The 13,938-nt window shown below is 29.2% G+C and overlaps 1 protein-coding gene across 1 annotated transcript in view; it reads right to left on the bottom strand.

Annotated features, from left to right (window-relative positions):
• The window catches only part of LOC111617823 (C-Jun-amino-terminal kinase-interacting protein 3-like), a 211,657-nt gene extending 199,734 nt beyond the window's left edge, over window positions 1-11,923 (bottom strand). The window contains exons 1-2 of the mRNA XM_023359134.1: window positions 11,405-11,923; window positions 5,784-5,904 (exon numbers count right to left, since the gene is read on the bottom strand). Coding sequence (XP_023214902.1) covers window positions 5,784-5,904; window positions 11,405-11,719 — 436 coding nt within the window. The 5' untranslated portion in view covers window positions 11,720-11,923. The remainder of the gene's footprint in view (window positions 1-5,783; window positions 5,905-11,404) is intronic.
• Window positions 11,924-13,938: the final 2,015 nt, after the last annotated feature.

Below are 13,938 nucleotides of genomic sequence, written 5' to 3' on the forward strand. Positions count from 1 at the left end.
GGATTTTATAAAATAAAAAGCAGTTGAAACTGCATTTTTATGAATAAAAATTTGACAAACTAGTTATCGTTTTATGACGAGTAAAATTTTTTCGTCGCGTTCGCGGCTTTTAAGTAATGCATAAACCTTCGAAACGCGAGGCCCTTCGGACCGCGAGGCATAGGCGGTGGCCCACGTCGTCCATGCCTTACACCGCCCTTAATCATAGAAATGATGTAATTTGAATATAAATTATTTATAAATACTTATGTCAAGTTATATTTTTATTACTACATAAAATATATTAAGAGTTTATGACCACTGTGCTGGGTGAGACGTTGTTGAAACAAAAAAAGTTATGCATTCCATCACGTACATAAACAGTGTCATAATTCGCCAAGTGCAAATCAGCAAATTCGTAAATTTTTGTTTATTTTGAACAATCCGGATAATCGAAAATCCGGATAATGGAGGTCCGGATAATGGAGGTTCTACTGTACTCTATAATAAAATGAAAATTGCATTTACTGATCATATATCATCAACTTTGGCATCCTAAACATGGCTGCAAGAGCTGCCACATGTGTACTGCTTTCATGCTTTGCAATAAGTTCCTTTTTCATTACAGCCTTTTTCAAGCCTTCCTCGTACTAGTTAGACTTCATTGCTTCCATACACTTCTCAGATGCCATTATTAACAAGTAAAAGTTATACTGTATTGAGATAAACAGATAGTTTTTGCATACTTTTAACAGTTGTCATTACTTAACATAGATGTGTGATTTAATTATAAAAGTTGTAAATTTTAACACATTATTGGTAATTTGAAATTATTATTCTTTGTTTGGAAGCTTATTTTGTGCTTCAAATTCATTTTTCATTCTGTGCACAGTTTGAATTTTGAAGCATTGGTTGACCTCTGAAGCCAATTTTTGTTGAATTTAGTGTTTGAACTCTAAAGTGTTCAAAGTACAATGTACTACTGAAATAAAAGAAATTGCTTGTGCCCTATTTTTTATTATAGTAAACCTGCTTTGCAACATACTTTGGTCCACAAGCTTCCAGATGCCCTCAAGAAAAAAGCTTTTCAGTGTGACAAATTCATTTTTCATTCTGTGCACAGTTTGAATTTTGAAGCATTGTTTGAACTCTGAAGCTAACTGTGCTGTGGCACAATTGGCTTCAGAGTTTCTCTATTACCACGGTGTCATCAAAAAGCCAAAAAGCTTCTCTATTACCACGGTGTCATCAGCAAACTTCAGACCTTGAAAACGTTCTTTCAAAGGTCCAAACAAGTGAAAATCTGTTAGCACCAAGTCCAGACTGTGGACCTCAAATATCAGATTACTTAGTGTATTCACTGTATGCACAGCTGTATGGAGTCAGGCATTGTCATAAAGCAGAAAAACTCTTTTTGAGAGAAGTCTGCAATGTTTCTTATCATATAGTAGGCTTTAAACTGTTCACTGGCAAGCCACAGTATCAGTGCACTAGTCACAGTTTGATCCTTTTCCTAGAAGTACGACAATACAGTCATTAACATCCCAAAATGTCCCAGCAGAAGTCTCTGTCTTGAAGTTTTTGTGGACCAGAGATGACATGTGCTTCCACTGCATTGATTGTCTCTTACTCTCTGGTTCAAAATAATGCATCTAGGACTCATCTCCTCTTACAATTTGAGGAAAAAAAGCATCTCCTTCATGAGCATAATGATCCAAATGCTTCTGACAAATTATTTGCCACACAAACTTGTGATCAATAGACAGCTGCCCTGGGAACCATCTGCTAACACTTTCCTATATCTAAAGTTATCACACACAATATTGTACACAGAGCCAATACTCATGTTAAATTCTAAGGCAATTTCATCAATAGTAACTTGCCTGCAGTCATGGATCAGTGAAACAGCAGATCATGCTGTTTCACTGTCCCAGTTAGCATACCAACCAAACTCCCACTCTGGTGTTCATCACTGATGTTTCTGTCTTCTGTTTTTTTAACTCTTTTCACTCATTCATACACTGTCCCCTGACTCAAACACTGTCTCCATATGAATGTTTCATTCTCCAGTAGATTTCAAAAGGCTTCACTCCCTCAACCATAAAAAGAAAACAAATGACATTTTGTTGCTCCTCCACAATGCAATTCAACAATGAACCAGCCATGTTGTATAAGCTATTGCGTAGACAAATACTCAATCATTACAACCCCTATATGGCATATTGCTAAGGAGTCAATTTGTGTCCTACAATAAGATTTTTCATAGTGAATACATCTCCACAAATTAGATCAAAATTCCTGTTATTTAATGACTTTCCTTTGTAAATATCAAGCAATTTGGACTAAATGTAGATGATTAAATTGTCATCTTGTATAAATTTACTAATTAGAATTTAAATATGAAATATAATTGAAAGTTTTGGAAAAAATTTTAAAAATATATACAGTCAACCCCCCTATAACACTGTTGATTATTCCATTTTATATGAGTCACTTAGATTTTACAAATATGTGAGCCGTCCATAGTCCAGCACACATATTTGTAAAATCTAAGTGACTCATACAACATGGAATTCATATAAAATGGAATAATCAACAGTGTTATGGGGGGGTCGACTGTATTAGTATAAAAGTAGGATCACTGAAAGAGATCATATATTACATAGAGCAGTGGTCCCCAACCCCCAGACCGCAGACCGATGCTGGTCCGTGGATCAAATGGTACCAGGCTGCCCAAGGAACATTAAATTACTGGTATTTCCATTTTATTTACTATGGTGTATTTCTCTTGGGTTTGTGCAACTTTTAATGGACGACGGAACAACGGAACAACAGAATAAACTGGACATAAGAAACACACTTCGGGTGTCATTGTCTCCTATTACCCCCAGATGGAACCGTCTTGTTGCAAAGAAACAAGCTCAGGGTTCTCATTGATTTAATGTTCTAGTGAGTTAAAATGTTAAATCACATTATATTCATTTTTTGGTGTAACTATATTTTATTTTGAAAACATGTTTAAATACTGTACAATTAAATTAAATCAATCTAAAATATAAACAATGTCCCTCTCAGTGGGCCACGATGAAATATCAAATGTTGACCGGTCCGCGGCGATAAAAAGGTTGGGGATCACTGACATAGAGGACAGCACATTTCATTCAATTTTAAAGTAAAAAACAACATAAACAAAAGCAGATGACAAAAAAATATTTCTTCTTCAAGTTACTTAAATGCCAATTCTATATAATCAAATGATAAATGGGTGTTCTTATCTATAAAAATATCAAAAATTATAACTAATGTCTTTAATAAATAAATAAATGTATTAAAAAATTAATCAAGAATTCAATAGTAATGAAGTGATACTGTAAAATTAATTAATTTGTAAAATTTTTATGTAAATTAGTATGACAACACTAATGTATGCATAAAAAAAAAATAATTGTAAAGTTAATTCTTTAATTGATTTAGTGTTGATTAAGGATTTTTTTTCTGTTAGATTTCTTCTCTAAGCAGCTTAACTAAAACTTAATTTATATTTTTTTTAACTTTAAATTTTTATAAAGTTACTTATCTTAATAACTGGAGAAAAAGCTCAGTGCTGACAAATTAGCTAGTTTTATTAAAAAGTTTTTTGTTTTTTTTTATAAATTCTGATTAAGACAGTTCTTGTTAAATCAATTAAATAAATTAGCTCTTTTCAGGCTCATTAAAAACTAGGAGAGACCCTTTTCTTTATTACAACTTTGAAGACTGATTTTATCTCCTAAAAATTTTTATAAGGTGAAATCAGTCCTCAAATTGGGCAATTAGTTTTGTAAAGAAACATTTATCCAATTTAAATGAAACAAAATAAAAGTATTTCAAGCAATACAGACAGATTCTTATTGGGCTAAAATTTCACTAATTAGTTATTAAGATTCTACACATGTATGCATTTAAGTTGCCATATCATATTAAATTTAACCATTAGATATAAATTAATTTAATTTTGAATATTCTGAAAAGAAAGATCAGTCTACAGTGGAACTTGAACCTACAACTGCTGCTTATCTTGCAGATGTGTTATCAGTTATGTGATCTTTGATCAATGATCTTCTGTATGATCTTTATTTCCAGACCAAACAATTTGGAAAATATAATTATAATGATCACTCACTGTGCCAACTATGCACCCATGACTCTCCATGGTACTCAGCTGACATGATCCTTAGAATTTTTAGTCTTTATGCTAGTATGATATATGTATGTATATACTATATAAATTACATATAAAACGAAACTCAACATATTTTTGTCTGAAAGATCAAATGGAGACCCAGATAGTATAACTAACAATGCATCTACATGGTAAGCAACAGTTGTCAGTTCAAAACTTACTCCAGGCCAATCATTTCTTCCAGAATATTCTAAATTTTCTGGAAATTATTTTCTGCAAATATTAAAAAAATTAAAAAACAATCAAAGATTGTTTTTTTCTTCAGCACTATGCTAACTTAAATGTTTAAATATGCTAACTGCTTACTATGTTTTCCAGTTTCATAAATTTTTTAACAGATGTAAACTGTAAACATATATATTTTGTTATACTAAATTACAACACATCACACTAGGAATTATTGGTTCTGTGTACATTGTTATTTTGTTATACATATATTCATATTCTAAATGTTTAATGTTTGATGTAATATTTACCTAAGTGTTTAGTATCCCAATTTATCCCATCTGTAATGTTTTTAATACACATGTAATGACAGTATTTTCTTATTAAAACATTGTTGGTTGTATAATATTGCATCATAAGCTTCTCTAAGCTTCACTCTATCACTAAGCTTCATCTCTATAGCATGTGATGACCACCTCTATATGTTGGCAAGTACTACCTTTAATAGTAAACATACAGAAATTCCACTGTATTTTTATTAAGCTTAGTCATATACAAAATATTTTTAATTTGTATTTGAAAAATTTCAGTTTTAATTAATTTGTGTCACAAAATATAAATTAGTTATATGAAACTGATTCAATATCATATAATTCAAACAGTACACAAAAACAGTCAAAACTTAGTTTTCAAACTTAATTCATTCTTAAAAGTTATTTGAAAACTGATTTGTTCTCAAACCAAAATAAATTTTCCTATAAGAAACAATATAAAATAGATTAATCTCTTCCCGATTCCAATATAAAGCCTTATTTTAGACTTTTTAGCTGTATTTCATGTATAAAAGTGCCTACAAATGCAATGTAATATTATATAAAATATAATATAATATATNTAATTTAAATTAAGCAACTTTAAACATAAATTCTTAAATGCCATTTATATAACATGAATGTCAGTTAACACAGTTTTTATTAATTTCATTTAAATTTAACTGTGCATACACTGAAAAACAGTAGTAGTATTTTTCCTGTATGCACATTAAAATCTAATTTAAATAGCAACATCTTTGATGATTCATGTTGTGATGTCTAATGATGTAAGGTGATCTCGGTGCCACCAACTTCTGAATCAGTGGTCCTATCATTGATTAGTTGGCTGTTAACTTTCTTTAACATAGAAAGTATAGGGAGGTGACAATCTGTCTCTCTCTAATCTGTGGCCTGCTCTTGCCACATAGATTGTTTGGCAGGCAAGTTATTATATGGTAAGCAGGGCAAATATGAGTTCGAAATTTTGTTTCTGAACTGAATTGTTCAAAAAGCAAGACATTCAAAAGCCAAGGTTTGACTGTATAATATAATTTACTCTTAAAACTAATTTTTCTATTCTTTCATTAAATGTATAATTTATTTACCATGATCATTAGAGTTTTTAGCTTTTAATTCAAGCATCCGAACAATTGATTCTAAACTTTCAACTTTTCCTTGCAAATCTCTTTTATCATCTTCTACAGAATATTCCATTTCAAGAAGTCTCTGTTAAAATAATTAAATACGATAAACTATAAAATATTAAACTAATTAAGTATCATCAAATAATTTTTGTAATTTTGAAACCACGTTGGTAATTATTGTTATCTCCTAAACACCGTTGTACAAACACTTGAACACTAAGCAATTTTCATCTAAGTTTAAACTGAACTGAATAAACTTAGATGAAAATTGCCTAGTGTTCAAGTGTTTGTACTATGGTATTTAGGAGACAACAATCATCAAATAATATAAACTTTATATTACTAAAATATAAATAAATCAATTATTTAATTAATGTTATAAATATTATATAACTAAATATATTTAGCTAACCCACAGCCTTTGACATTCAAATACTTCATTAGAAATCCTGAAATAATAAATATCTGCTAATATTTTATATAAAAATATTTTTACCTAGAAAAAATTTTTAATGAAAATAAATGTTTTTGACAATATTTAACAAGTCACCTTCAGATTACATGCATGCATTATAAAAAATGCAACTCTAGTTTAGATTAAAATACAGATGCATTTGGCACAATCTTTTTTTATCATCTATCTAGCAAAAATGGAACCAAATAAACTTGTCCCATTTGTTCCTAGTTTTGTTTGCCATATTTGTTCAGTTCATTTTCTTGTCAGGTTTGTTTTATATCCTCTTTGATCTTATCTATCCAACATGCATTTTAAATTTTTTGTGATATTTATTTTGGGGTCCTATGCTGAATTAAAATTGTTCTTGTGTTTCAGGTTGTCAAACCTGTAAACAGCGATGCCAGATAGTTGAAGATAGTTATGACAAAATATATATGATAAAATGGCCAAATTTTTCCAAAAATCAGAAATTATAAAACATTGAAAACACAAAGAAGAAAATTTTATTTAATAAATCAATTAGAACAAAAATAACTCAACTCGTACATTTCTATATACAGTATATATATTACATATGATTTACAGAAACATCATTGTCAGTTTTTTCTTCATATGCATCTGCTACACTGCAACTGCATTTCTACTGTTATGTGCATAAAGTATGTCTGATTTGAAATTATTTAACATTGTATCTGTAATTTGCAGATTCTTGCAGCATATGGAATTTTCAGTAAGGTGTGCCTTGATTCCAGTAATTGTATCTAGAAGATGAAATTGAAGACTGCTTCTTGATTTTGGAAATGTTAAAAGATGGTATCATCCAACCATCCATTGAAGACTGCTTCTTGATTTCGGAAATGTTAAAAGATGGTATCATCCAACCATCAAATTCTCCGTGGGCCTCACCAGTCGTCATGGTTAAGAAAAAAACGGGCGATTGGAGATTGTGTATAGACTATAGAAAGCTAAATCAGGTAACAGTGACTGATAAATATCCTTTACCGATTATTTCAGAATTACTGACTTCACTTAAGGAAGCGAACTTTATAACTACGTTGGACTTATCGTCTGGTTACTGGCAAGTGCCGTTAAAGGAACAAGACAGGCCGAAGACTAGTTTTATTACAAATAGTGGATTGTATGAATTCCTAGTCATGCCTTTCGGTCTCAGANATAAGAATTTTAAATAATATCATGGAATCTTCAAATTATTTCACTTTAGAATGCAACATAACTCCTTCATCTTTGGATGGCTTCTAATCTGAGACAGGCCTGTAAATCAGGCCATAAACATTTGTTCAGTGTGTAAAATTAATGCTGGAAACACACAAAAAATGTGTTTGTATAATTTAATTTGTCAATTTTCACTGATATAATGTTGAAAGTCCTTTGTGCTAAGTAATTTAAAATGTCAATCTCAATAATAATTGTATTTTTAGGCTTTGTATCATCTCTATTTCTTAAAAAGAAAAAATTTCCTTTCTCTAAATAATTTTTCCTAAATTACAAGTACAGTACATCTTATAAGCTAAAATCTTAAAAGATAAAAATGCAGTAATTTCTTTCAAGATCAAACTAAAGCATAATTTAAAAATCAGTTCAAACTATCTTTTTAAAAATATAATAATATTATTTTCAAGTCAAAATCTTTTACATTTTAGCTAAATAACAGATACATTGAAAGTACACAAATTATAAGATTATACAAAATTTAAAAGATAGAATTTTTAATTAAATATCAACACAAGTTATATATTTTAAACTATGAATGCAATCAAAAACATTAAACTATTTTTAAATTTTGTATTTTTAATTGTAAAGCTTCTTGTAACTATAAAGCTTATGTCTTTCAATCATGCATAAAATAATAACTGTAAAGCATTAACATAAAATAAAATTGAATTTTACAGTTAACATAATTAATGAATTTTTATTTTATTTTAATAAATTATATATAGAGTAAACAGCACAAACAATTTATTAAACTACAAATCTAAATATTATAAATAATAAAACTGTTTTATTAATATTAAAAATGTAAATCAAAAATGATAAAAAAAGTATTCTTATGATTTATCATATAAAGTTGTTTATCATCAAAGTTTAATGTTATAAATTAATTAACCATTAACTAATCTTAAACTTATTTAAATATTTGAAACCAATATAGTAAATTCTATTATCTCAAATTCTTAAAGATGAGAAATATGAATTTTCAACATAAGAAAAATGTGTACTTAGTCAAGACACTTTAATACCTCTTATTTCTTACATTAGTATTATTACCTGTATGACCGAATGCTTACTAGAGACAAACTGATAAGCTACAGAAAATTGAATATATTCCCAAACACTTTTAGCATTATTACTCATCTTCAGGAAAGAGAAAATTTTTGACAAAAAATAATTGCAACTTATTAAAAAAATATATCAAAATTTTCAATGGTTTTGTTTCATTATACTAATTTCTTTTCTATTTTAAAGTATTTCCCTTTAAAGATGAGTACAAGTGCTTAAAATTGCTTGGAAGTATATTCATTTCAAATAGCCTATAAGTTTAACTCTAATTAAGCATTTGATTCTACGAATTTAATTGCTTATTGGAATCTGAAATTTCAGAATTAATATGTTACACTAAAATGAAGCAAGTATTCACAATACAATGAAAATTAAATAGTATATATATTTTAAAATTAAAAATATGCTTATATTTTTATAGATAGATAGTGTGTATCAAAAATTTCTAAATTATCTTCAAAATTCCTAATAAAATATTTTTATGACTTTACAATGGTTGTGTTAAATGAAATGAATATGATTATTCTAAATGAATATGATTATTCTAAATGAAAATTAATTTAATTCATTTTAAATATATTTTTTTTAATTTACGAATAGGCATCTATAACTTGTGAATGTTTCACAATAAAAATTCATAAATAATACATCAATGGATTCCTTATTATTGCTTTTAAATAAAACACTAGAAAATATATTTGCACAAATGAACATTTTTAATATCATGAATTATTTAATGTATTAAAATATTATTTAACATTTGTATTCATTTTGTTGAATCTAATTAATTTCCTTTTTTTTTTTTTTTTCTTCTTCTTCTTCTTTTTCTAAGAATCTCAACTAGTAAATAAGTTTTTAACCCCACGAAGAAGTATTCTAAAGTCGCATCGCTCCGCTGTGTTGCGTTTGTAATATGTAGGCAATGCAAAATTGAATTTTAGAGTAGTAAAATAGGATTTTAAAAAATTTGTTTTCGGTATTATAAGCGGGGAAATTTAATTTTTAATTTTTAAAAAAAAGTTAATTAAATGTTTATATTTTAAAGAATTTTCGGTGGAATTAATATTAAAATATCGCCTTTTTTTTAAAGAGTTAATTAATCCGAAAGTAGCTCTGTTGATTCAGTTTATATAAAGATTAATATATTTTCTTTAAGGAAAAACATTATTGTATAGTTTAAAATTGTAAGAAAATTTAATTAAATTTTAAGGATTTTAAGTAATTACGTCCGTATAGATATGAAATTTTATACATAATTAAGAGTTAAATTATATTATAAAATGCGAGAGAAACTATAGATGAAATTTCTAACTGTTAATGAATTTTTAACATAATTTTAATGGGGAAATTTCGAATAAAAACTATAAAATGTAAATGTTTAATTGTAATCAATAAATAAAGAGAAAATCCTTTTCCATTTTATCAAAACATAACAATTGAAGAGGAACCATCCTCCCATTGGTGATAGATAAGCTTGCATCTCTTCCTTTCTCTCTCTATTCAGTTGCACAGTAATATTTACAAGCTATAGCTAGATAGGGTAAAGTGTGTATAGCGAATTTTATTGGGAAATAAGTTCAATCATCCTCTAGTTTTCGTATCCTCGGCTAAAATTACATTACATTCGATCCTAACTCCACACGAACCACTTTCTCATTTCCTTCGTTTGCGGGAGACACAGGTGGTCTACTAAATCTATTGCCAGCTCCATCAAATCCAGTCGCTGCAGAGCTGCACCTGAGGGTGGTTGCCGGTGATGTCATCGATTCATTGTAGCAAACGTAATTGGAAGCTGCTGGCTTTACTTCTCCCTATCTTCCTTTGTCTGCTTTTAATACAAATTCCGATTCGAATATATATATCTGATACTTATTAAAGATAATGCAGAAAATCTGCAATTTTCTATGTAATTTAAGAGCATCCTTCCCTGCTTGAAAGATGCTTAACATTTAGCTGCATCTATAGAGATGGTACGGAGATTTGGCTGCGGTTTAGAGTCAATAATTCGTATTTTAATCCACTATACATCCACCCAAGATATTAAAACTGACGCTGAAGGTGGGATAAACAATCTTCACTCGTTGCAGAAGGGAGAGAAGTAGAGATTAATGACTTTTCCCCACTGGTAAAATTATTTTCCGAGATAATCTATCCCTTAACAATANTTTTTTTTTTTTTTTTGAAGCCATACTATATCCTTTCAAATTTGAATTTTGCCACTTAATCTAAAGATGTAGTTTCTAATGTAACCATATTTGGATTACTAATTTGTTTTCACTTTACCACTGAATACAAACATTAAATTCAATATGTAAGCATATATATAATAAAAAAATTTAAATATACATTAATTTTCCAAATGAAAATGCATTGTAAAATATCAAATGCATTTACTTAAAATACAAAAATTTGATAGAAAATCTGTTTTTAAAAAATATTACGCAAAATCAATTAAAAAGCTATAAACACAAACTGGCATATTATAACAAGATTTTATCTTTGCCAGAGAGTATTAATGGCTTCTGAAAAATATTTTTATTTACATTACATTTACATATAATCATATTTCAATCTAATTCTATGCATTAATTGCATAGAAATACAGTAAAACAATTACATATTCTCAATCATAGAATACAGTATAAAGGGCTTGTAAAATACCCTATAAAGTTGTTATTGAATGTTTTCAAATAAAAAAAGCATTAGAATTTGAAATCAGACCAAATTATACAATACAAAGATATAAAATAATTAATTTTATTTTATTTGTAAACAAACCTAATCTTTGATTAAATAATGAAATTAATTATATTAGATTGTATATTACCTGTTCTGTAGCTTTTCTTAGCTGTTTTTCTCTTTCATATTGGGTAACAAGTTGTTCATTATCTTCCCTGAGCAATTCAAGTTCTACTTCATGCTCTTGGTTTTCCATTACAGCTAAATCTAAGTTTTCTAACACATTAACTACCAAAGGCATCAATTCTTTTACGACATCTTCGTCGTATTTACCTATCATTTTCTCAAATTCCTGATATATACTACCAGCTAATGTCTGCACTTTTTCTGACATCACAACAGAATTATCATCACTATTAGTTCCATACACAGTTTCTTGCATCACATCTGTATCCATATCCATGATTACGAATTCAATTTATTCAGCCAGATGTATCTAATTTACAGATAACGTTTCATGATATTTACTTAGTCCAAGAAATAGAAAAGCAATTCCTACATCGCTCATATATCCTAACTGTGTTAAACATATACATAACTTGTTTTCAAGCCAGAGCAACTAATCAGAAAACACAAGACTGAACGACAACAGTGCCACCTTCTTTCTTATTTCTGTTCATTAAATATTTTTAAGCGTGTATAGTTTTTAAAACAAAATAAATTAAAATTAAGCTTAATTAATTGCGTATTATAAAACACAAAGAAGAATAAAATTATATAAAAAATATCATCAAATTTACAATAAATATTTCTTATTCTTTCTGTTTAAATGGACATTNCGGTTAATTTTTTAACATTATACAAGAATTGTATACGTTTTTTTCTACATCCCCTTATAGATGGATTATACGAAAACGTAATATCACTGGTTTAACATTGAAATTCGTGAGTAATATAAAATCGGAGAGCGGAATAAATATATGAAATATTTTAACGTATTTTTTTAAACTTTTGTCAACTATACAGAAAACTATCATAAAAACATACAGGTAAATTATTATCAGTTGGGTTAAGTTATAAATCTACTCGTGATTCACGTAATCGGGCAAGGGCGGCCAAATATCTAGCGGGCAGGTGGCTAATGGCCCGGAACCGGTCCCGGATAGAATTGGATGCGGTATACGTGTAGCAGCCACCCAAGGTCCTAGGCTTCCATCGGCTAAACCGGGTGAGGTTGGTGCTCTGTAAAGCGCGTGCGCGAATCTGGCTTTTTGGATGCTGACAATACAGCGTTTCCACTCCACCACTAATATTCGAATATACAATAGCAATCTTATCTCTTTTTTCACGCGTTGTATAGAAATTTGTAATAAGATACATAATGCGGTTATAATAAAATATTGTGCGATTATTTTCATATAATTAAAATTAATATGTATTTATTTTTTAAAAAATACGAGGGGAGCTGCGCTTCCACCGCTTCTAATGACGGCACGCCACTGCCGTCATGTGATTCGAATAATGTAGTTTATGCCACAATGTATTTAGAAATTATATGGGCACTTTTAATGCACGAAATTAAATTAAAGAATTTAGCCATCGATTTGTGTATATAAACGAATAAATTACTTTGCAAAAATTTAATTTTGATATCGTGTTATAAGGATGTTTCTGACTAATTAGTGTTTACTAAATTGTAAAACGAAAGTAAACTTGATGATGACTACCCAAAATCAATTATCTAGGTAATCTGGATGAGTTTAGAAAATCGACTAACACAGAAATAAAAAATAATATAAAAATATAAAAATATAAAAATTTAATTTTAAAGCTTAATATTAATACAGTNTTTTTAGAAAATACAAGGAAGCGGCGCATCCACCGCTTCTAATGACGGCACGCCATTGATCTGTTTCCAAATACTTTAAGGTCACCGTGAGCCTCTCATGGGGTGAAATTGCTGCTCGCATTACAGTATTTTGTTTTTTTGATTTGTGTAACCAATGGTAACAGATTTAAATACGTTTGTTCGTCCATTCTTAAATAGTTGTGCCAATCTTTAGGTACTAACCTCAACTCTGAGATCAGGTTCACATGAGAATACGATCCTCTTTTTTTAAGCCACTCTTTACACCATAGACTTGCAGGCACATGTTTTTTCCCGCGAGTTTTAGACTTAACTTTTTCTAATCACTAATCACGCAATGAAGGAAGTCAATATCTCTGACGTAAGGCGAACAACACTCCGATACATAAGATGCATAAATTGTAAAGTCCAGATTAGATTCAATCGTCATCGTCCACAACACAAGGAATGATGTAAACATTCATGTGGCAGCAAAAAACGCAGCGAGTAATGTTATCGATTTTTGCAGCAAAACTCGATTTAGAGCCATGCTTTCTCGAGCAACGAAAATTTGTTACGCCAAGCACAAATTAATCGATCCTATCGATTCCACGTGACTATTTTCTTTCGATAATCGTACTATGTTATTACTTGTGATGTCACTTACAAGTTGCCACGTTGGGGTTTTCCCCAAAATGTTGGTTTTATAATAGGGAAATTCTACAGCCTATTCTCCAAGGGAAAATTGGGGAATATATAAATTTTTATTTAATGATAATTTAACTTATAATTATTAAAATTCAATTGTTTTTAAACCTTTCATTTCACTCCATTAG

Source organism: Centruroides sculpturatus, unplaced genomic scaffold (genome assembly GCF_000671375.1).
Source record: "Centruroides sculpturatus isolate CEXI.00-Female unplaced genomic scaffold, Cexi_2.0 scaffold104, whole genome shotgun sequence".
NCBI lineage: Eukaryota > Metazoa > Arthropoda > Arachnida > Scorpiones > Buthidae > Centruroides > Centruroides sculpturatus.